Source organism: Dipteris shenzhenensis, chromosome 20 (genome assembly GCF_047967505.1).
Source record: "Dipteris shenzhenensis isolate YYH24624 ecotype China chromosome 20, Dip_SZ_1.0, whole genome shotgun sequence".
Lineage (NCBI taxonomy): Eukaryota > Viridiplantae > Streptophyta > Polypodiopsida > Gleicheniales > Dipteridaceae > Dipteris > Dipteris shenzhenensis.
Window position 1 is genome coordinate 21,776,072 of NC_141615.1, and position 25,040 is coordinate 21,801,111.

Sequence of the window (25,040 nt, forward strand, 5' to 3'; positions counted from 1 at the left end):
TTTATATCAATATACAAAAGCTTTTTTCGCAGTTTACCAGAAAGAAATCCAGAAGACGAAGATGAGACAAACCTGAGGATGGCTAACAACCCTTCGAAGTTCTACCGTTTTCACACCCGGGAGCGCCAGGAGACAATGATGCACCGAGAGCTGGACCTCTCCCACTATATGCAGTCTATGCCGCAGCAGCAGGTCATAATTTCTGTGAATACTCCCACCAAGAGAATTTTCAATTGGTAACACTGCCCTATCTACTACCCAAAGCTCCACAGCCTGCACGTGGTGCGAATATATGCACAAAAGACCAGAACTGCGCGTTGTAAGGGAGCATTGTCCATCCATGACTAAAAGACAAGTGCTCGCTAAAAATGAGCTCTCACCTTGAAAGCAGCTTCAAACACTTCGCAAGGAACCGCTTCACAATTTGGATAAGCTTTGCTCGCTGCTGCCTCACTGTAAGCGCCCGGCACACCCTGGAGAGAGATATCAACGCGATCACTTTGCGGTATTTCCAATTGGAAGACTACGACTGTGAAAAATGCAATGCACCTGGTAAGAGACGCGCAATCTCGATCCGTGACTTGGTTGCGGGGCCATATTGGTCATCGACAAAGGTCCTGCAATTCCTCAACAGAAAAAATGACGAAAAGCTTCAAATTCACGGCAATTCAGCACGGAAAACTACGGCAGAAATTCAAGCGTTCCAAAAAATCACGAAGGACGGAGCACGCACGCGGCAAAGCGACGGCGTCTCTGGAAGCGGAGGCGGGTTCGAGGCCGCCGCCAAGGGAGTCGGAGAGGCTACGCAAATGAAGCGAGGAGGGGAGGGAGAGGGAAGAAGGATGGGGGGGGTGGGAATGGAGGGAGAGGGGAGGGAGGAGGAGGGAGGAGGAGGAGAGGAGGGGGGGGTTGAGGAAGGGAAGCGCCATAGCTAGGGCTTCTGTTTCCGCTGCACTCAGCAACAACAAGCTCAGAAGAAGAAGAAGAAGAAGAAGCTGGTAATGAAAATGAAGATGAAGCTATTGAAGAAGAAGAAGAAGAAGAAGAAGGACACATCAACAAATAGGAATCCTTTCCACTTGTTCTGCTTGCGTGTCACCTTCCTATTCTCCCCTTTCTCCTTCCCTCCTCACCATGTTTTTTTTCTGCGACCCTACAGACCCCGAGGTGCCAACCGGCGACACTGGCGGCCGACCGAGGGTCGTCAATAACTAGTTTCGCAGGTTTTCAACCAAGAACCAACAAGACTGAAGGCAGTTTTCGGCCATCGGCAATCCATGAGAGCGGACAAGCACGGGGCACTCGGCACACTGGAGATTTGGCAACTATAAACCTCGTACGACACGTGGCAATCAGTGGTCTCAGTGATTGTATACATGGAGGGTTGTGTTTTGTCGCTTACAACTGGCAAGTTTTGCTTTCTAGTTTGTGGGTTCGCATAGGAGGTTATCATGATTGATTGTGCTTAGCCGATGACTGCATTGCACCATTAACAGTCACGGACAAGGAGTATTGAAAGTGGGGGAGGACCACTTTCCCATTTAGAAAATGGCTCACGGGCCATTTAGAAAATGGTGAGCGAGCGGGCAGCCCGCGAGCCATTTTCTAAATGGGAAAGTGGGACTCCCCAGCTTTCCCTTCTCTTAAAGGCGTGGGGAGCACGCCACGTGTTAAATTCCAGATTCGAGCAGATAATGCAGGCATCATCAGGATTACCATTCATCAAACGTTTTGATTGAACAGCTTAGATGTAGTTTCCCACGACCCTAGCCTTTGACGGAGAAGGGAGAAAGATGGCATTTCACATCTTGAGCTTGCGTGTCATTGTTCAAAAACCAACTTGGGGATTCACTCCTCACCATAGAGATTCCCTCCAAGTTTTGGACTGAACATCATAGGACAAAAAAGCATCAAAATTTTCCTAACGTTTTTTATGTGGGAAAAACCTTGGTTCCCCTTCATTTCTTATGGCTTGCAAGCTGGATAGAAAGGAATTCCCTCTGAGTTATGGACTTATATCAGACGAGTTATGGACTTATATCAAACGAAAAGTGTCAAATTTTTTCTTGACGATTTTTTGTGGGAAAAACCTTTTGACCTTCCCTTTTTTATGCTCTAAGACACCAGATTGCAAGTAGGTTTGCAAGTAGGTAAGGAAGGAGTGGGAGGTAAAAGGTGAGGGAGATAGCGGGCAAATCTTTCCTATTTCTAATGCATGATGGCCACAGCATATCAAAATATGCATTTCTAACATTTTTCCCTTCCATGACATAAGCCCATTAGACTCTTAGCACATGGTGGGATGAGAGCAAGATAGAAATACATTTGAATATATATGGGACCCCCTTTTTCCCATTCCCATCCTATTTCCCACAGTTGCTAAGGTCCTTATAACCTATAATGGCCTAACTACACCATCCTCGGTGATCGGCACAGCCACAAGTTGAGGATCCTCCTCAACCTCGACTCATGAAGTGAGACACTTGCCTTTGAGACCGGATAATGACCATCAATGAACACAAGATCCATGCCACACCTAATAGGGAGCTCCTTCCTCATGTGCAATCGCCTTTCCAATGGTCTCCTAGTAATTGTAAAGGGGAAATACACGTAACCCATGTCACAGATAGTGAGCAACACCTTCCTCTTATGCAATAGTCTTTCTAAGGGGGCCCTAGTAGTTCTGTAAAGGGGAATATTTTAATCCATGCGTTTATTTTGGCCATCAAAGCCCAACTAGCCTATGCTCAAGCATTAGTTGATAAGAAACATTCTCTCCCTACTTGTTATCTTTTTCTTGAGGATGAATTGCATTAGCAATTTCCTATTCTTATAATCGTGTGTAGCTGAGCCAAAATAATGCTAGCAACCTCACATCTTTGCATGCATAATTAGCATGCAACAACGTATTTGCTATATATCCTTGAATCCTATTATGATGTCTACACACTAGAATGCCAAAACAAGACGATACTACCACAAGGTGTCCTACTAAGTAGGAATAGGAGCATTAAATAGTGATGTTCAGGCCACCGAATATTGCACCTAAAATTTTGTGAGGCATAATGAAGTATGTCTAGCCACATGAAAGAGTTAAAATAGAATACCATCCAAAGCACAGTAGAAGTCTTTGCATGGATTTCGTGATCCTTCTTTACCTATTTTTCTTGTGGCGAGTGGATGGTAGTGTGTACTTGTGTCCCCATGAAATACATTTCATATTGTCAAATATTGGCTTTTCGATATCTTTTGATAGATGACTTCTATCCACCAACATACTCCACAACTCCACGTGGTATGATTTATAAAAAGAAAGTGCTTGTGAGCATGTATGTGTCAAAAAGTATAGATTTGATTCAGAAAAACGCATAATGATAATTGTCCAATCATTGTAAATTGCAAATGAAATTGTCATACATTTCAAGAATTTTGGTCAAAGAAGCGATCATATGAAAATCTAGGCAATCAAAACTTTCAAAAGTTTGACAACAACAATATTCAAAACAATGTTGCTACAAGAAGAATCAAATAGTTTCATTATTTAAGATAAACATATTTATTATTTACCCTCTAGGGATCATGGAATTGAGCTCCTGCGAGCCTCCCCCTCCCCTCCCGCACCTCTACCTCCCTTAGCTCCTCCTCCTCACCTCGCTGCTGTCGCCGCCCCCCCCTCGCACCTCCGCCTCACCCCTGCTTCACTCCCTGCCTCTCCGCCCTCACCCCCTCGCACCTCCGCCTCACCCCCTTGCACCTCCGCCTCACCCCCTCGCCGCTGCCTCTCCGCCCTCACCCCCTCGCACCTCCGCCTCACCCCCGCTTCACACCGCCTCCCCCTCGCTATGCCCACCCCCCCCTCGCCGTTCCGTCTCACCCCCCCCTCGCCCCCCCGCTCCACCCTCCCCGCAGCCCACTCCGCCCCTCCCCGCCCCCCCGCTTCGCCCCCCGGCCCCTCGCCACACCACCCCCGCCCCCTCCCGCCCCTTCGCCCTTCCGCTCCACCCCCACCCTTTCCACCCCACCCCGCCCTTCCGCCCCCGCCCCCCCCGCCCTCCCGCTCCACCCCGTCCCCTCTGCCCCGCTCTTCCACTCCACCCCCCTCCCGCCCTCTCGCCCCGCTCCGCCTCTCCCTCGCTCCCGCTCCCGCCTCCTCACCTCACCCGCTCTTTGTCCTCACTCCTCCATCCCGCGCCACCTCCGCTTCCCGGTCTCCCGCCCCGCTTCCTCCGCCCTCCGCCCTCCATCCTTCCCGCTTTTCGCCTCCGCATCCGTCTTCTTCACACCCAGGCTCCACCCTCCCGCATCTATCCCCCTTTTTCTAGGTGGCAGCCTCTTCTTCATCGGAAGCCTCGCAGTTTGTCTTGGCGGTATGGCGGCTCCCTGCTCGGAACCGGAGGCCCAGTCGGACCCTCCCTCTCCAGATGCCTACCGCGTCATCCTGACAGAGCAACAATCATCTCGGGTTCAGGAGGTTGCCAACGACTTTGCCCTTACCTCTGTGTATGGCAGAGTCATTGGACATTCCCCCTCCAGATCAACCATCAGGGACTGGCTCCAGTCCACTCTCATGCTAGAGGACGGCCATATCGAGGAGGTGGCCCTTATGGGAAGGGGCATCTTCTGGCTCAAACTCTCCAATGCGAAAGCTGCGAGCAACTTGATTGCTGGCTCCCCCACGTCGGTGGATGGAAAGATTATCATGATAGTCCCGTGGTACCGTGGATTCAGCGCAGCGGATTTTGATGTTCGGTTCCATATACCTCGCCATCCAGTGACGCTAGTTTTTCCAGGTCTTGCTGCTGAGCTGCGGCCGATTGTCAGGGACCTGGGCTCCCACTTTGGCTGGGTTATGCACGACACTTTCGCTGATGCGATGACTACAGCAGGAGCCCCCCGAGTCCGTGTGGCTGTGGCGGATCCTGCGACTCTCCCTACAGTGATCGAGATCGTGACAGATGCCGGCAGCATCACCCAGAGCATGGTAGTCACCGGACAGCCAGGCCAGTGCCTGAGTGTCACGGCTTTGGGCACCTGGCGGCTGTTTGTCCACGATTCGCCAGCTCTTCTCAGCCTCCCCCGGCCCCTCCCCCCCCTCCGGGCAGCCACGTCAGGAGGAGAAGAGGCAGCCGGAGTCCGGTCCATAGCTGGCGGTTGGACTGAGGTTAGAAGGAAAAGAGGAAAGAACAAGAAGATTTCTGATAAAGGCAAGGAGGGAGAGGTTACCCAACCTGCAGCAGCACCTCAGAGACCTGACAGGCAGCCGCCCCAGGGACCTGGGAGAGCTTCTTCTTCGACGGTAGCCCGCCCCTCACAGCCTCAAGTCCCCCTCTCTTCTGCTCCCCAGCCTCTTTCCACTCAGTCCCAGCCCCTCCCCCAGCTGCATCCCACTGCTCCCGACCCGCAGCTTCAGCCCCCGCCTCTTCCTCCTCAGTCTCCTCCTCCTCCTTCTCAGCCCCAGTTCCAGATGCATCCCCATCCCCCCCCTGCCTCTCTCAGCTCTCCTGCAGAGTTAGCTGCACCGACGGCTCCTCAGCCGAGGGCAGCCCCTGCTCCCCCTCCTCCTCCTCCGCTAGTTGCTTCCGAGGAGTCTGAGTCACCTATCCCCCAGCCTCCTCCCCCTCCCCCTCCACTGGCAGGACACCCCGAGTCTACACCACCACTGGAGCAGGCTTCTCTGTCCGCTAGCCCCTCAGTGGCAGACTCTGATGTGCCTCAGCTTCAGGAGAGAGAGCTTCCCCGCGACTTTTACAGATCTGGCCCGTGGGACTACTTGGATGTGGCCGACCTCGGGACCTTCCCTGCTTGCCTCGACATCAGTATCTTCCTGCTCCGCAAAGGTGCAAATGGGAAGATAGCCGCCTTGGCCCTTAGGGATGGCCCTAGCTTTGCTTTCACGTTCCTCAGCGACGGCACCGAGACTTGGACAGACGACTCGGTATGGGAGGCTCTCAGGGAGCAGACGCACGCTCAGGTTTGCTCCTGGATAGGCCCATCCGGTGGGCAGCTTCTCGAGACTCAGTGGTCCGAGGGTGACGTGCGCCTGCGATGGCGCTGCGCCGCCAAACGCTTCAGACTGATTGTGATCCTCAGGCCCCCCCTATCTTGGCCCCTCCCCCAGGATGTCAGAGCCTGGACCCCTCAGAAACTCCGAGCCTTCTACGGGATGACTACTTCAGAGATCTCGAGCTAGCTCGAGAAAGCTTTCGCTCATGGCACCAAAGGCCTCTCGCCTTTGCTGAAGGTGTTGAAGAACGGGCAGGACGATCCCGCCTCCCCCTCCAAACCTTCTCATAAGCGTCAGCGCCTCCACTCCGATATGTCAACTTCTTCTTCGACTTCGACCGCGAGCAGACAGTTGTTCGCAGCCTCCCAGTCCTCACCATGAGCCTACACCTCGTATCCTGGAATGTGAACGGGTTTCACTCTTCTGGCACCCGTGGTCCTAGGAAGCTCATTTTGAGACAGGAACTTCAGTCAGCAGTGATTGGTCGTTTGGATGTACTTTTGCTCCAGGAGCACAAGCTTTCTGTGGCTCACTCCCGTAGATGCGGGAAGATTCTCCCTGGTCGCTCTCACACTTATTGGGAGCCCTCGATCGGCGCACTGGGGAGGAGTGGTGGTGTCTATACTTCCGTGTGCGAGCAGCTAGCCCAGGGAGTTTTCGGTCATGGCACGTTGATCCCAGGCTGTGCCCTTTGGGTAGGCGTGGAACTGGAGGGTTCCAGAGTAGGAATCCTCAACATTTATGCTCCCACAGACCTCCGTTGCAGAGCCACCTTCTGGAGGACACTTACAGGGATTCTCCCATACATGGATTCCTGGATTGTTGGAGGTGACTTCAACAATCTGGAGACCTTGGAGGACCAGCAGGGCAGAGGACCGGAGTTTACAAGTATGTCTCAGGCAGAGCAGTCCGCTTGGGACTCTTTTATCTTTGCGACAGGAGGTAGGGACAGTTGGAGAGACCCGTCCTTCCGGCGTTGGCACGGGAGCTTGGACTTCTCGTGGGGCTTCCGCAGGGAAGGAGGCAGACTCTGGAGAGGCTGGATAGATTTTATGTTAGTGATTGGGCCATCAGCAGAGGCGGTCAGGCGGGTATAGTTCCAGGGATGACACTTTTCGACCATGCGCCTGTGCTCTTATCATTAGACTCAGCAGTTCAGGCCCTTCCCCCCTGCTCTTGCCGGATTCCCGACTCCATTTTCTCGAGGGTGGATGTGCGTAGCAGTATATGCAGTCTATGGGACAGAGATTGGGGTGAGTGCGTGGATCTGGTTGATTCGGTGGTGCAGGCTTTGCAGGAGTCCAGCCAGATTTGCCAGCTCGCAGCCCTACAGGCTCAACAGGAATGGTGGGGTAGAGAGAGAGCTCTTCGGAGGGACCTCGCCTCCATCCAGCGACTCCAATAGGCAGCCCCGGACTCGGAGGAGCTTCGGATTCAGGCCCTTCGAGCCAGAGCCCTTCTTGAGGAGACCCTCCAGCGCCGCTCAGAGTTTTCCTATCACGCCTCTCTCTCCTTCTGGGCTCAGAAGGGTGATCGGATGTGCAGGGAGTTCTTCAGGACGCATGGCCAGAGAGCAGCAGCAGCAGGTGACCAGCTTCGGAGTCTCAGGACAGCGGAGGGGCACATCGTTACGGATCCGGGTGAGGTCTTGGGGTTGGCTACCGACTTCTACGGGACCCTTTTCTAGCAGGAGCCGCTTGCCCCTCGCACTCGACGCTCCCGTGAGGAGGTGTGGAGGCACACTCCATCCCTGGTCCAGCCCAGCATGCAGGCAACGTTGTTGGCACCGTTCACCACGGATGAGATCTTGGAGGCCTTGATGGCCATCGACGGGCAGAAATGCCCGGGTGAGGACGGGCTATCCCGGGCCTTCTTCACCTCCTTATGGGATCAGATCCATCAGCCCCTCCTAGCAGCTTTTCAGAGGATTTTCAGCAGTGGTTATATGCCAGAGAGCCTCTCCTCGGGACTGATTTGCCTCATTCCGAAGGGAGGAGATAGACAGGAGATCCGTCAGTGGCGCCCGATCACCCTCCTTACCACTGCCTACAAAATCCTTGCCAAGATGATCAGCGCCAGAGTTCGGCCTCTACTTCCAGACCTCATTCATGACACTCAGACAGGCTTTGTCCAAGATCGCAGTATCCTGGATAATGTCTTCACCTTCTTAGAGGCGACGGAGTGGGCTTAGCACAGTGGATCACACCTAGCCATCCTACTTCTCGACTTCGAGAAGGCCTACGATCGAGTGGACTGGTCCTTTCTGGAGGGGACTCTGGAGCGACTAGGTTTCCCAGCAGGATGGATTCAGGGTATTTCAGCGTTGTACAGGATAGCTTCTAGCAGGGTCATCATTGGCGGCAGGATGGGTGAGCGTTTTAGTTTGGAGAGATCAATGCGTCAGGGCTGCCCCCTTGCTCCTTACCTGTTTCTCTTCTTCGCTGAGGCTATGACTTACTACCTTCGGGCGAGGTCTACTGGGATCAGGGGTGTTCGCCTTTCACTCCGGGAGGACACGGAGCTCCTGGACTCGGAGTACGCGGATGACACAGCCCTGTATGTCCAAGACGATGAGATGATGCTGGAGAGGGTGAGGATGGGGCCCTGGAGGTCTTCTGTTCGGCTGTTGGTGCAAAAATCAACTGGAACAAATCAGTTGGTTTTCTCACAGACCCCGGGGCGTGCTCTCAATGGGGGAGGTTTTTGGGTTTCAGGTGGATCCCGCGGGGACAGACAGCTAGATATCTTGGTTTTCAGGTCGGCTTGGATATCACGCCAGCTCAGCAGTTTCTCCTGGTGCTAGATTCCATCCGACGGAAGCTGGCTTTCTGGAGCACTGCTAAGCTCTCCCTTGCAGGTCGTGCCCTGGTAGTCAACCAGGTCCTCCTAGCCACGGCTTGGTATGTGGCTTCTTGTTTGGTGTTTCTTGAGATCCAGCGTGGCACAGCTTAGGAGGTTGGTTCGGAACTTCCTTTGGTCCGGGGAGGATGGCCTCAGAGATACCAGAGCCAGGGTTGCTTGGCAGACAGTCATTCTTCCACAGGCTGAGGGTGGCCTGGGGGTCATCAATCCAGAGCTTCAGAGTCAGGCCCTGTTAGGCAAGCTAGTCATCCGCGGTTTGACCCTGGGGGGGCAGACGTGGAAGATGCTACTTCAGCAGGGGGTCGGTTCTTGTGTCCCGCGCCGAGGTGGAGAGTGGCTTCCATCCCTCAGGTGGATCTTCACTTCCGCCCCGCTCACTCAACCCCGCTCCCCACTCGTTCGTAGCCTCCTCATGGTTTGGAGGCGGCTCCGCCTTAGTCTCATTCAGTCCCCTCCTAGCTGTCAGGAGGAGATCAATCGCCACCCGCTTATCTGGAATGATCAAGTCAGAGATGCCGAGGGCCTTCAGTTGGGGGAGAGATCACACATCAGGTGGGATGGCTGGATGCGGGGGCCAGCCTGGTCCCTTCGAGTTTGGAGGGACACGTACAGACATTTGGAGACGGCTGATCTCGCAGACGCAGCTGGAGGTGCCCGTGGAGCCCAGGCGAGATGTACGGAGATCGACGGCGCGATCCCAGCTAATTGGTTGGTTCCACCTGAGCTTTAGATCCTCATGCCTGGTGATGACCGTTGGCTGGGACAGTTCACCCCCCGTGGCATCCCGCTGGTGGTCGCAGGACGTATGGACGACTCCTCTGTTTCCTTCTTCGCGGTTATGGGGGATGGACGACTCAGGAGAGAGGATGCGCTCATCGACCCCCTACTCCCATGGCAGAGGGTTCGGGTCACAGGCCTCATGGTGAAGGTCTGGCGGACCGATCCTAGCATAGAGCAGGATCAGCTGCAGCTTTGGCGACTCTGGCTTTGGGAGGGGCGGGCCTTGTCAGAGCTTGACTAGGATCCAGGAGAGTGGAGATGGCCAGAGATTGTGACAGACCTCTTTCTTTGCCTATAGCACGACTTTGGGCAGGCAAGTTCTTGGGAGGATGCAGAGCCGCCCTCCCACCCAGCGTCCCAGCTGGGTTGCACAGGGTATTTCCAGGTTCTTTTTGCAGGCCTTCTAGAAGGCCTTGTGAAAAAGCTGGCGGCCGCGGAAGATCTCCTACTTCCTATGGCTTCTTGCCCACAAAGGTCTTCCAGTGGGGAGCTGGTTGCGGTAGATAGGCTAGGACGGACGTTGTCAGATCTGTCATGAGGATGAGGAGTCACCAAAACACTGCCTGTGGAGTTGCACTCGCACCCAGGAAGTGTGGAGGTGGACTTTCGGGATTCTTACTCACGCAGCACCGGAGCTAGGATTGATCACTTGGGGCGCGTTCTGTTGGTGCAGCACCGCACCTGGTTTTCATCACTTATTTGAGGCATGTCAGCAAGACCCCACATTCCTTATCACATAGGGGACGTGGGGGCCGCTCGAGAGTATCCCGCAGCACCTAGCAGAGGCTGATACAGGAGCTCAGGAGAGGCAGCCAGTCTAGGAGATTATTAGCAGCATCGCAGGATGGCACATTTGGACCTCGCGCTGTGCACAGATCCTCGGTGGCACCTCCTTATCGACTGCCCAGATCATGATTGATATTTGGAGCAAGATTATTCATACCCTCAGAGGCCAGTGGGACCAGATACAGGGGGACTCCTGGGCCAGTCGAGAGAAGCGGAGACGCTTCCTTCGGGTTTGGGACACGCAGGGCCTCTTCTTCGAGCAGACTTCACAGGGCCTTCGGTGGCGCTACTCACCACCTCTCTGGCTGTTCATTCACACTCGCCTTATCCCTCCATGAGAGAGTGCTTTACTTTTTTGTTACCTTTTGGGCTGCGTCAGATTTGTGAACGTAGCCCGTCAGCTACAAGGCTGACCTCTTGTATCTTGTTCTCGAAGTAATATAATTAGCACTGTTTTTTTCAGAAAAAAAAAAAAGATAAACATATTTATGTATATGATTTATGAGCCAATAAACATATGGTAGACAAAAGAGACTCGTTTTCATCATTTAAAAATGCAAACGGAAATTGGAAAGTCACATTTAACAATGATGCACAAGGATTTGAAGACAAAGGTTTTGTAACCGTGGCAAATCATATATGTTTGAAAAAGAAACTCGATGATGTTCCTTATATTGATGGAATTGGTAAAAATCTTCTCTTTGCTTAGTTCTTTGTGACTCAAAAGTCGTGTTTGAAAAGGGAAAGGCATCCATACTTGGCAAAATTAAAGGGAAAAAAAATGTTGCTAAAGGATATGAGGAAAATAGCTTATTCAAGCTCCATTCATTCGCAGCGGAATAAAAATTGAACAAAGAATAGAGAGTACATAGCAAACTAGAGACGAACAAAATTTTCCTTCAATACTGATGTAGTACAGATGATGGCTTCGTTCGCCCGTGCGCTCCCACAGTGGAGCTTAGATGGCGATCTAAACAGATATTAGGTGAAGAGCTACTAGCTGGAAGATCTCTGCTGGAAGATATGATCTGGTGCAATGGACTGGAAAGGTCGCCTCTTTACAGCTATGAGGGCGGTAGTCGGATCAACGTAGTCAATGGAACCGACCAGTCAACGTAGTCGGTGGAGCCGACCAGTCAACCTAGTCGGTGGAACTGACTAGTCGTCCATGGAATATTTCTATACCGTGGACTTGAGGGCGAGAGCCCTCGAACCCCCACCAGGGGGGTCGCTGACTCCCCTGGGACTCCCCAACTGGGGGTCAGTTGACCCCCAGACCCCAGCGAGAGCAAGGGGCTCCCACACAATGAAGACAATGTGCCTCGTTGTGCCACCAGCTTACCTACCGTGCCTAGCCCATAGGCTAGACTCACATAGATCACCTTTATACCATCAACGGTCTCATTGATAGACCTCATCTGACATGCAAGTCAGGATCCATCCAGTGTCCTGGGCACACACATGGCTTCTCCTCATATGGGGGCCTTACAACTTGAGCACCTTGCACCACTGGTGGTTACCAGGAGGGTGGGGCATTGAGCATATCTAACAGATAGTGCTATGGCAACGATGGGTGTGATAATGGGATGGCAACAATTGGGGGGATCTTCAGATGGCAACGGTCAGTGGGATAATGCTATGGCAATGATTGCTGTGATAGTCAGATGGCGATGGTCGGTGGGATCTTTAGATGGTGACGGTCGACAGGATAATGCTATGGCAACGGTCGGTGTGATAGTTGGATGGCGACAGTCGGCGGGATAATGCTATGGCAACGACTGGCAGGATAATGTCTGAGGAAAGTAAGGAAAGGGAAGGAAGGGGTAAAGTGGAAGGTGAGAAAGAGAGGGGAAAGGGTGAGGTGTACTATCTCTTGCAAGAGGATCAGTAAGTCTTCGTGTTCCAGATCGCTCCGTTGAACGCAAGGGCTAGAGACCTAAATTCTGTTTCTCGAAAGCCCCCGATCTAATGCTATACTTGCCAGGGCCCACACAGGGCAAGTGAGTGCCCCTACAAAGGTACTTCAAACCCTTCGGTGTCATGCTTCAAGTGTCAGGAGCCGCATTCCTTGAAGGATTGCCCTTATAGGAGCCTTACCCTAGCTGCACCTCCCACGACAGGCCCTACACCCTTGTGTGCAGGGTGCAGAATTGAGCATTTGTTCAAAGACTGTCCCTTGAGAAGACCAGCAACCCCAGTCACCCCGCCTAAGAGCACCAGCCTTAACTTGCTCAGTATCGAACAAGGCCAGGTGCCCATGGTACCGTTACAAGTCATCACAAGGATGCAAGCCAAAGCCATAGGTAGAGCAATGAGGAAACAGGTAAGGGAGGATAAAGGGCCCCTACAACAAGGCCTTAAGGTTTCTCAACATCCGTAGACCCGGTCCAAGAAAGCCATATGAGTAGGTGATGGGTCTGACCAGGTGCTCATTCAAGATGGTTCCGATGAGGAGACAGCCACGCTCGCTACCTCCTCTGCCTCAGGACGTGCTTCCTAGGGTGACCCTAAAGTACCTCTGAGCTCAGGTGTAAACAAGCCAGTGCAGGCTCAAGGCCTCACACCCCCCCCCCATATAGGGAAACCTATCTGGACCCCCAGTCCTAGAGAAACAATATGTAATAGAGGCTCTCAGAACTTGGTACGGGACTGCTTGGAAAAGCTCGAGCATTGACTTAAGGTGAGCAAAGGGTTGGATACCATCTACCTGACTAACCACTGAGGAGCAGGGGGTCGAATACCATCCACCTAGCCCACCTAACCAACCATCGAGGAGCAAAGGCACTCAAAGTGTCGAAAAGGGTGGAAGAAGAGGAATGTTTCAGCTTTGATAAGTGAGAGGCTCCAGATCTGATGCAGAAAATGTTCCAAGAGGACCCAGTATTGTATAACCTATAGGAAGAAGGAGACCTTTATGGTTTCGAGGACCTGCTATTAGTCGGAGGAGAGTCCTCACTGGAACCCTACGATAGTGCCAGATTGGCTGCCTTCCTCCAACTGAGGTGAAAATGCTGATTGCCTCCTTGTTGAGAGGGAATCCCACCATTGGCGAGACCTATCCAACTGAATGAATGGACAATTCCGGCCCCCAGCCCCCCTGCTAGCCCTAAGGCCGACCAATCGCTAGAGGAGGGCCATAAATTACCCAAGGTTCCCATCAATAAGCTAGGCCAATACTTCGAAGGTGATGACACGAACACGGCTATCCCCATAACCTTGCCATCTTGGATGGGGGAGCGGGAGTGAGTGTCTGTACCAAGGAATGTCGGGTAAAGTGGGGAAAACCTGCGCTCGAGCAAACCCATCTGGTGGTGAAGTTGGTCGATGACGGGACTGCACAACCCTTGGGAGTCCTTAGGGGGTCTTAACATTAAAGTATTCAGATTCACGTACCCCATCAAGTTCGTAGTCATGGAATTCACCCAACAGTCGGGATATGAAGCCATCCTAGGCAGACCCTTCTTACGAATGTCCAGGCTTGTACCCGACTGGCATTTCGATAACATCTATCTACGGCACGAGGAACAAATCATGCGAGTGGACTTGCACACCTACAAGGCACACCCATTGTTAGGACACCTTTTTGTTGCGAAATCTGACACAACCGTCCGGACAACATCTTTGAAGCTGTTCCAACACTGTGAGAGGGAAGAGGATGATAAAGAGTCCAATGAATTTTGGTATGCACCTCATCCCGAGCCGGAATTTTCTCAAAACTGGATGCACATCCTGGCCAACATTGATGTTTCAGAGAGGATAGGGTTCCAAATTACAACCCCCGAGCTCGAGAAAAATGACCTCAGTGGTTCCCCTTAGAATGTTTAACATGCTCAAACCCCGCGAGAGGGACAGTAAGGGTCAAATTAGACCTCCATTGGCTAGCATACATTAGTGCCAATACCGCTCACCATGAGTTCTCTTCCAATTGGGGAGCCAAGGTGAGCAAGGTAACCTCCCTAATCGACTCTATAAGTGCCATGAAAGAGCTCCCTTTAGGTCCGAAACTCCCTTTATCCAAAAGCTTGGCTAAGGCCAAGAGGACCACTCCTCCTGAAGAAATAGAGGAGGAAGGTGAAGAGAAGGAAGACCTATGACAGGTACCAGCCCACTACAAGGCCTACACGATCGAGGATCGCAAGATCTTATATCAACATGGTAGGAGATCTCGAGAAGACGGGTGCTCCCAAGGATATGATGGTCCAGCCCGGTTAAGAAGGTAAACCTGGTTCCAAAAGGGCAAGACCCCCAACCTGTATTCGTCACCGATGATCTCTCTCCCAATGAGGAGAACGCTCTAATAGCTCTCCTATGAGAATACAAGGACTGCATGGCGTGGAAATACACCGATATGAAAGGGGTGCTCGCTGAAGTTGTGTAGTACATGATACCCATGATGATGGACGATGCCATGCCAGTACGTTCATCAAAGTTGACATGGATGGGGAGTGGCATATCAACTGATTATTTTGAGTGGCCCTAGAACTGAAAATTGTGTTGCCGATGAGTGGTTTCAATAAAAGAAGTGGTTTCAATTTCAAGTATCTTGTTTGCTTTTATAGCATGTGTTAAGCCTTTTAAATTTCCACCTCACTTTCGTGAACAAGCGCAAGGGACTCTTTGTGTGCCTAGTCCAAGAATACAATGAGGAGGGCATCGTGGTGTATACATTGAAGAACGTCTGCTACATGTCCGTAAGAAACACCTTGTGTGTGTTTGACTTCACAATCTTCGTGAACATTCCAAAGGGACCAAAGAAAGAAGAGCTCACACAAGTGTTTGTCACCCAAGTGGGGAGTCTTGGATATGGGCATATGGTAATTCCTAACCTTATGCCTCCAAAGTTGAATATGAAATTGTTTTTACCAATGTTGTTGTGCTTATTGTTTTGCAGGTGAGTGGATGAGCTCACAAACCTTAATTCGTAGCTCGTTGAGTACTACTGCGGAGTTTGTGCTGGCACACATGTGAGCCGAGACCATCAAGGTCTGTTTGCTAGAGTTATGATCTCATGCAACCCATTTTCTAGACTCCTAGTTTGACACTGAAGATAGTGCTAATTGAAGGTGATGAGGTTGCTGTTCAGTTGTAAGGCTCGCATGTGGATAGAATTTTATCATTGGAGGCCGCTTTTTTGGAACTTCATCTTGAAAGTGTTCTTTGTGTGTGCTCAACGCTTCATTGCATTAAGCACAGTGGCACTTTGACTATGAGTAGCTCTGGCCATGTTATAGCTTTTGAGGCAGACGCTTGATACATGATGAAACATTTGTAATGCCTTTGTATTCATACAAAAAAGTATTCATTGGCACATGATTTCTTGGGCTTCTTTGAGCAAATTTGTGTTTATTTTGTTCAATAATTTCATAACTTGGAAAGACATGGATATTTCTTTTGAAAAACAGACTCTTGATAATCTTAATGCATTTGATCTTGCTACTAACTTGAGTTTTCTACAAAGGCACCCTCAAAATACGAACACTATAAAATGCTTGATTGAACTTATTCCTTCACACTCATACTCATCATTGTTAAAAATCCTTATTGCATTCAAGCGAATGCAAACTCGAGTAGTTGCCCTTGGAATGTCCTTCACAATGTTGGCATCAATTGGAATACTAAAAATGCTTGTGCCAAATAAATTGGGATAATGGTAGCCAACATCTCAAGTTGTTTGTACTAAAATTTTGGAACATTTATGTTGCTCATTTCGACTGACTTGCCAAACTGCTACACATGCATACAAAGCTTTCCATTTTTACTTCATTGGTAGTATTGGCTTCCACACAATTCTTCTTGATGAAACAACTATTACAATGCAACTTTCTCCTTTTTTCAAACTCAACATAAACATTCATATGTGGGGATAAAGAACATGAAAAGGACCTTGAACTAATCCTTCAAAACATCCCCAGTTTAAGTGCTAGAGAAGTTGCTACCATAATTCATTCAAACGCATAGGAATGCATGTTGTAGTATCCAATCAATTGCGCCTAAGATATATAGGATGAAAGACGAAAATGTAGCAAGGTTCAATCCATTGAATATGCAACCTACAATAGATAACATACATGCTACAAGAATAGATATTTGTCTTTGCAAGCAACCTACAATTGGACAAAAATCGAGAGGTGAAAACAATCAAGAAAGAGAAAAAGAGAATAATAATAATGCTCGCACTAAGTATCTTAGGATAATACAAGACTCTCCACAGAATGCTTGCAAATGTTGCAAAACTTTAACATTACCGAGCTTTGATGTATTTTATTATCTACTTTTAAAGATTAATAAGAATGTTTGTCTTCAAGCTTTTACATCATCTTTGTTTTATCATTTCTAGGTAGGTCTCCTATTTACACCTAATTTTATTTTTTTGGGTTTGAAACTCATAATTAAAAGATCCAATTGATGAAGGCTTCCAATTGTAAACTATGTAAATTTTGCAATTTTGAAAGGTTAAAATAAAAGTAATATAATCAACTCTCTCTGGAGGGAGAGGGAAAGAGATTGAAGAAGAATTGACTCAATGAGAACAACTTTTAAACATATGGTGCTTCTCATGTCAAAGAGAGTCTCCCCTTGAGAGTATTTGTATATAATCTTATTATGTATTTAGATATTGATTAAACTATTCAATATAGCTTTTATAATAGGTCATCAATTCTATGAAATAAGAATCCTCAAGAAAGTAATCTTAGCATCTACCCACAGTCATAAATATTCATCTACAATAAATAAATATGCATCACAAAGTGCATTTTATCAAAAAATTTGGTTGATAAATTATCTTGGATTATAAAATTACCTATTTTCTTTTATGACTTCTAAAATTATCCCCAATAAAGGTTTATATAAAACTATTATGTTTATAAATGAATACGCTTAAAATTCACCTCAATTTTAAAATTTAGTTAAAATCTAGTACTATTTTGAGGGAATCTTAAAAGTGGGTAACACACAATAGTTGTCACTTAATAAACAATATTGTTCCTTCCTCTTGACTTGTTCTTTCTATTATTCCTGACCTCTATTTATTTTTTGTAACTTCATCTCTAATCCATGTGTGTCTCCATCTATTCTATTGCCATTATCGTATGCACATTCTTATGATCCTTCACGAAGACAAGAATGATAGGTGTCTATCTCCATCTCCATCTCTATTACTGGCATCATTATATACATATTCTTCTTCATTAATCTAGTAGTTGCATGGATTATTGGGTGCTCGCATCCCAGTCTGTGAAATTTTCGTGGTGCATGAAGGCAGTAAGAAGGGCGTGGCCATCGTTGGAGAGAGCTTCCACAGTGGAAGCAGAATGATGCAAGAGGAAGCAACAAGGGATGAGGAAGAAGAGCAAGGATGGGTGCACCATTTTGAATAAAAAATTTGTGAAGAGGAAGCAACAACAACAATAAGAGCAAGGTTGATGGATCCAGGCCCATTCGTCTTTCACCTTTTAAAGCCCCTAAAATACGTAATGCCCATTCACATCACATTCAACAATAGTTGCCAAGCCACAAAACTAACAAATTAAGGGTGAATTCCGTTGAGGTGGCCTGCCGAGATAGTGCGTAGAAAAGGGAGCAAATTGGAAGAGAAGAAAAAGAAGAAGGAGAGAGAGAGAGAGAGAGAAAGAGAGAGAGAGAGAGAGAGAGAGAGAGAGAGAGAGAGGAACTTAAAAAAGCATCAGACATGATTACAAAATGTCCGTAATGTATAGCAAGAGAGGTTTTTTATTCAAGCAGCATTCAAAATAGGTTTTATATAGCAAGTCTTACCTTTATACTTTTGAACTTTCCATAAGAGTCCTATATATAAGTATTTTTAGTTGGTATCACTCATTCATGACTAGAGCCTAGATCCCTCTCTATAAGCATAATCTATACCTTTGAAGGTTCCTATGATGTCACTTAATCCTTTTGTCTTGAAATAATAATTAGCATAAATTGCACCTGACCTACTATCTGAATAAGTTTTAAATTTGATGTTCTACATGATATTAGGTTCCCTGAAAGCTTATGATACTCCACAATATCATCTTGAAGACATATACAAAGTATGGTTGAGGAGTCTTAAACTTCTTAGACATGTCAAACAATGTGCAAAATATTAGCTTTGCCTAGCTATTAGATTCACAAATTTTCCAGTAAAGCATCGAGTCCCCCTCTGTCCTGCTCACCTCCCTATGAAGCATAGTTTTTTCATTACCTATGGATTTCAGCATAGGGCTTCATTAATCCACCAGGGTACACACGGATCCTCCTCCCCTCCTCCCTGAGGATCTCTATCGATGGTGGATAGTTATGGGTCTCATCATGCTAACTCTTCATTCAAAGTGGATGGGTGGAGAGCATACCTAGAGAAGGCTACATTTGCACCTTGTGCAACCGTCAGGAGTAGAGTCGGAGGAGCACTCTACCCTTAGATGCCATGTATACTATGAGATCAAAGGTAGTTATCACTATCTCTCAGGGATGGTTTTAAGCCCCTATCCACTTTGTTGAGATATGGTGCCATGAGCACTTGTAGAGCAAAGGTATGGGCAAAGGATAAGCTGCCACATGGCATGGAGGAGATATCCCACATGTGAGCAAGCAAATGGATGTAAGTACCCTCACCTATAAAAGGGAGGTTCATTTGAAGTAATATCAATCAAGCACTTTGCACTATCTCAAGATTCTCTTTATGAGTCCAAGCTAATCTATCTTGGAACCTAATTGACTTGAGATACATGTCATGAGCACTCTCTTCATCATCTTTGCACTTAGGTTGCATCCTCCTTAGATAAGTGTTGTATTAGAATGTTGTCTTACTGACTAGGAGAGTACGATCCTCACTTTGTCATGGTATCAGAGCTTAGGTCTAGTTCTCCTAGATTAGTTTCAGAATGTTAGATTAGTTTTAGATCTAGAGAGTTCTTTAGAGTGTTTCTTGAGTTGTGAGAGAGATCTAGATTCATTCTTCTTGTGAAAGAATTCCGTCCATTGGGTGTTTGAGAGAGAGAGAGAGATTATCCTTGTTTAATTTTTGGTGGAGTATGAGAGAATGTGAGTGGTTTGTGAGCATTCTGTTGTGAGTTAACAGAGAGCTTGGCTCTCCCTTCTCTGAAAGTGGCTGCCGACTCTATCAACAAGCCTCCAAGCTTGAGTCTTTGTTACAAGACAGGATGGGAGGTAACGTTCCACTGCTCATGGCGGCTCTCTCCAACAGTAGCAAGCGGCTGCTCTACACTTGCATCTTCAGCAGCACAGCTACAGCCTCTAGCGCATAGGTGGTTCCTTCTTCTTCTGCCTCCATTGAGGACAAACCTCCTTCAGTGCAGTTAGCAAGCTTCTTCCACCGACGGACTGCACTTAGCTACGGGCTAGCTCCAAGGCCACGACGAATTGTGATCTACAAGCTCCTATAAGTCTGTCATGGCTCTAAGCCTAGGCAGCCTCGGCCTTCATGCACGCTGACCAACAACGCCTCATCTCGCTGCTGCTATAGATCTAAACGGTTGCCACGAGCTGCCTCTATTGTAGTTGACGAATAAGGCCCACCGTCCTCCACACAACCAGTCGAGCGCCTTTGGACAGGAGTGATCCAACCGAAGGCCAGCAGACGAGCAGCTCTCAACCATTCGACGTAAGCTTCTCCATCCACAGCATTCGGGCTTCCGTGAGCACCATGCAACGACCACTGAAGCCGATGAAGACACTCCAAGCCTGAGAGGCCTTGCAATTTTCGGCGCCTCGAACTGTCGACCAGCCTTGCTCCTGAGCTCCTCCGTCGCCATCGTCGCAGAAGGCTCCATGCTCTTCTTTCTTTCTTCTCCAAGGTCTCACCACAAAATGACATGTGGCAAGTAGAAACTAACCATGGTTGAGTGTCTATAACCTTGGTTGAGTACGTCTGGTTATGTTAACTCACTAGTCAAGTTTTTTTTAAGCTAGGTTAAGTCAATGGTTTAGTCAACACAGTGCCACCTAAGCATTGAGCCCCTGCTAAGCACAGTATGGAATTCTGCATGTGAATCCCTGTGCCACATTAGCAAAGGCCCCCCTCCTCTTCACAAAAGCTTCAACAAGCCATAACTTCCAATCCAGGAAGAATTTGTACACGCTCCAAAAAGGAAAAGTGATCGTCTTTTTGAGCTCTACGCGCCTGTCATGTCAGAATCATTGTATGCAATTAGACACTGCCAGATTTGAATATATCTTCAACTGGTAAGACCTTTGCAATGGCAATCCGCACACCAACTGTTGAGAAGTTCACCGGGGATGGATTTCACACATGGTCTACACAAATGAGATATCTTTTGATGCACCAAAAGCTTTGGAAGATTGTAAAAGAAGACATACCCACTGCACAAAATGATGCTTGGAAGGAAAAAGATGAAGCAGCACTATCACTCATCGGATTGCACTTGGGTCCAAACATAATTCATCATATAGACTCTAAAGATCATGCCAAGGATGCATGGGATGAGTTGAACACAGTGTTTGGTGCAAAAGCCAAAAACCAAGAAATCCATCTTAAGATTGAATTCTATGGTATGCACATGGGCTTCAATGAATCCATGGCACAATTTGTCAACAAAATCAAAAGCATTATGACTCAACTAGAGGGCATAAATGCAAAAGTAGGAGAGAAAGATGCACTTGCAATTCTCCTTAAAAGCATGCCTGCAGAGTATAGTGCATTGACAACCACTTTGAAGAATTTGCCAGATCCAAAGTTTGAAGAATGTGTATCCTCTCTTCTCGAAAAAGAAAGAGAGTTGAAGGCATCGACATCAACATCGACATCAACACACAATAGCTATAATGAAGAACAAGCACTATTCAGTAAAACATCAGTGAAATGCTACCATTGCGAAAGGATGGGTCACTATCAAAGTGACTGCAGATTGAAGAACAAACCAAAGTGTCACCATTGCAAGAAGCTGGGACACAAGGAAGAAGATTGCAGATTGAAGAATCAACAAGTCAACTACGTGGAGTCATCATCAAGCCATGAGCCAAAAGGTGACATCAATGGAATGTATTGAGAAACAAAGAAAACCTTGCCAACCTTGCCTATATTTTGTAATCAAACCTGACCACCTGAGAGTAGCTATGAAAGCACCCAGGGGAGGTATTGACATGTAAAAACCACACTTGACCACCTTAAGTAACAATGCATGCACTAAGGGGAGGTGATGGATTTGTAACTCACATCTGACCACCTTGCAGTAGCCAAAGGATCATGGCACCAAGGGGAGGTGTTGAGATATGGTGCCATGAGCACTTGTAGAGCAAAGGTATGGGCAAAGGATAAGCTGCCACATGGCATGGAGGAGATATCCCACATGTGAGCAAGCAAATGGATGTAAGTACCCTCACCTATAAAAGGGAGGTTCATTTGAAGTAATATCAATCAAGCACTTTGCACTATCTCAAGATTCTCTTTATGAGTCCAAGCTAATCTATCTTGGAACCTAATTGACTTGAGATACATGTCATGAGCACTCTCTTCATCATCTTTGCACTTAGGTTGCATCCTCCTTAGATAAGTGTTGTATTAGAATGTTGTCTTAGTGACTAGGAGAGTACGATCCTCACTTTGTCACACTCTCCTATCAACAACACCAAAGATTTCAGTCTCAAGATCCAAATAGCTAGGCCGCCCACTTAGTTTCTTGTAGTTGCAGGTAAGCAAGCAAAAACTACTAGGTGCAAAATACCAGCAATAACATAAAAGGTTCTCATTATATAACCAATTGCAAAATAAAATACACTCAAACTATTCCTATGGACTCATGAATTTATGCAATGCTAATTAAACTGAATAAGTAGAGACAAAACCTCCTCTATCAAAAATTCTTCCTTCTTTTGGGATGGCCCTTAAGATGTCCTTGGAAGAGGGTGAGATTTTGGGTAATCGTTCACATGGAGGCTCAAAAGAAGCTCTGCCCCCATGATTACCTCGGCCTTCACAGGCGTGTGCTTTTGGGACCACAACCAAAAATTTGGGTGGCCCCTCCAAGATCTTGTCCATTCAAATTATTGCCACTACTTAGACTAAACCCTCTTTGTAGATGTCTTTCTACCTCATCCACTCTTACTTGTAGCTACACCTCTCTTTCCACCATGACTAATTTATGGCATGCGTGACAACACTCTTTCTTCTTAGATGACAATGGAGTGTAAAAATAAAAAAACTACAGTAAAAAGTAGATTCTACAACTCTCGTGTTGTGAGCATGGCTGCAAATTTTGAAGCAAACTGTAATATCTTAGAAAATTCTCGTGCTATTGTGAGCATGGTTGCAAATTCTAAAGCAAATTTGTAAAACCCTAGAAAACTCATCATCCAATAAAGCCTCTATCAACTTGCAAAAGTATTTGGCAGACTTTGAGTGGATTTCTCTAGTATGAGAACTTATCAAAGCTCATTGGATTTATGATATGCCACTTGCTCATTGGTGGGGCAATAAATGAAGCCAGTTTCTGTAATAAGTATCTTCTCCGATGATTCACCTCTATTTGTTTGGTGTGAATGAAAAATAGGCTTTCTAGACATGTGTATGTGTTCATGTTGGAATAATATATGGAGTTGGATTCCCATCAAACAAGTCTAACAAGAGTCTTTAGAGGCAATACAACTTCATAAGTTGTGTTTATTGTAGCATGACAGTTTCTATAGAGGACAAAGAACTGCGGGCTGCTTCTTACTTTGCCATAAGATAGCTACAGAAGCAAAGAGAATGTAAAACCCTTGGTAGATCTTCTATCATCAATGCTACTAGCCCGATCAACATTTATGAATGCTAAAAGCTTAAGTGTGTAGCTCTCATACTTCAATCCATAGTATATGGTTCCTTTCACATATTTGAGTACTCTACATGTTGCATTATGATAACTCTTGGATTTCTCGATGTACCCATTGATTATCATTAGCATAACTAAGATCAATTCTTGTGATTATCAACTAGATGAGACTTGATTCTACATTCCATTGGAGTCTGAAAGGATGCTTGGCATCTGTCATATAGACCTAGTGTAAAATTTTCTTGGCATACTTGGATTGTCAATATAATCTAAGAATACAATCTCTAGATTTCAATGGCAAGAAAGTATTGCAAGTGAAATAAAATTTTCACAAGGATTTGAATTGTCATGATCATCAAGTTGGGCATAATCTCTTGATTGATTGATTGATTGATTGGATTTATGTCCCTATGATAAGTCTCTTTGCCTCTTTCAACATTTGGTTCCCAATGTCCAAGGACTCTAATGTAGTTGCGATTCCCTAACCTCCTTGTTGGTGCATTTGCATTGATGTTCAAGTTTCTAAAATTAATTCCCAATTGGCTATTTCTCATGGCATTATTTCTTTCTTGATTGTTCCATGCATTCCTAGGCACGTCCTATCAGTTTTGTTGACCAAAGGTCTCTTATTGAAATTCAGCCTCTCGTTATCTTGGTCTTAGCCTCTCTTAGAATTGATGGCTGATTGTAATCTCTTGCATATCTTATGCCTCTTTAGGCATTAAACTTGCTTTCTCCTTCTTTGACAACCATAGCCTCTAGTTACAAAAGCATCTTCATGGATTTTATTGCTATTAGAGATATCAATACGAATTTTCTCCTACATAAGTACATTGTCCATTATCTCAAATATTGGGGGTTTCTCCATTGTATTCTCTACCCAATCCATTTAAATAAATTTGCACAAGCCTTATATTGTCAAAATTTGTCACTTGTTTCTTGTTGGTTTGCTAGATCGTTCAACTTTAGCGAGTCATTTGAGGTACTGGACAATATACTTATGTAGGAGAAAAGTTGTATGAAACTCTTTTGCAATATTCTATTTGTTCTTTAAGCAAGATAATCCTTCACATATTTTTAGCTGCAAATCTATTGGCAAGTGAATTCCAAGATTCAATTAGGAATTTTCTTGTCCCAAATGATGGGAATAATCTCATCGTTCACATTAACTTTGTTCATGTGTAGAGCATGATCTGCTTTTTCATCTCATCATCATCAATGGCACGACATGCAACAATGCCATTACCAATGCCCCGAAGTGTGTTGACAATTATATTTTCCATTTTAAACTTCTAAGTATCAAAGTTGTTGTCATCCAACTTACTTTTGTGGTTAAGGAAGATTATGTCATCATGTTCAATATACTACTATCGGCTTAACTATTACTTGATGAACAATCTTATGGAGTTTTCAACGAAAGCAACCAATTCATTCAGCTTATAGTGCTATATTTGCCCTTTGATGTCGTTCAATTCCAAGTTGTAAATAGAAAACCACCTATTTGAAACTTAACACTTCATTTCCATGAGGATCCTGATGTTGACTTTCATAATTTTTGACCCATGTATTATTTGGATGAGTTTAGAATTTTACCTCGAATTCTCATTGTGGCCTTGAAATTTGCAAATTATTACCGAAATGCATGTTCTAAAAATCCAAGTTTGGGAGAAATTAGAGGGTACCTTGATTATTGCTTTCCAAATCTTTGACTTTGCAGTTTTAAAATTGCCTAGGAGAGTTTGAAATTAAGCTACTCAAATTCTATAAATTTTATCTTTGACCTTTTTTAGTTTTGACACTCATTTGCAGTTTAAAAT

The 25,040-nt window shown here is 46.8% G+C and overlaps 1 protein-coding gene across 6 annotated transcripts in view; it reads right to left on the reverse strand.

The window, feature by feature from the left end:
• The window catches only part of LOC147889412 (arogenate dehydratase/prephenate dehydratase 6, chloroplastic-like), a 31,234-nt gene extending 30,227 nt beyond the window's left edge, over positions 1-1,007 (reverse strand). For all 6 annotated transcript variants that reach the window (XR_015542942.1, XR_015542941.1, XM_087391941.1 and 3 more), the window contains exons 1-4: positions 734-1,007; positions 550-617; positions 381-473; positions 73-273 (exon numbers count right to left, since the gene is read on the reverse strand). Coding sequence is in view for 4 of the 6 variants with exons in the window: in XM_087391941.1 (XP_087248067.1) it covers positions 73-273; positions 381-473; positions 550-617; positions 734-929 (558 nt within the window). In the remaining 2 variants the exon portion in view is untranslated. The remainder of the gene's footprint in view (positions 1-72; positions 274-380; positions 474-549; positions 618-733) is intronic.
• Between the last annotated feature and the right edge of the window lie 24,033 nt (positions 1,008-25,040).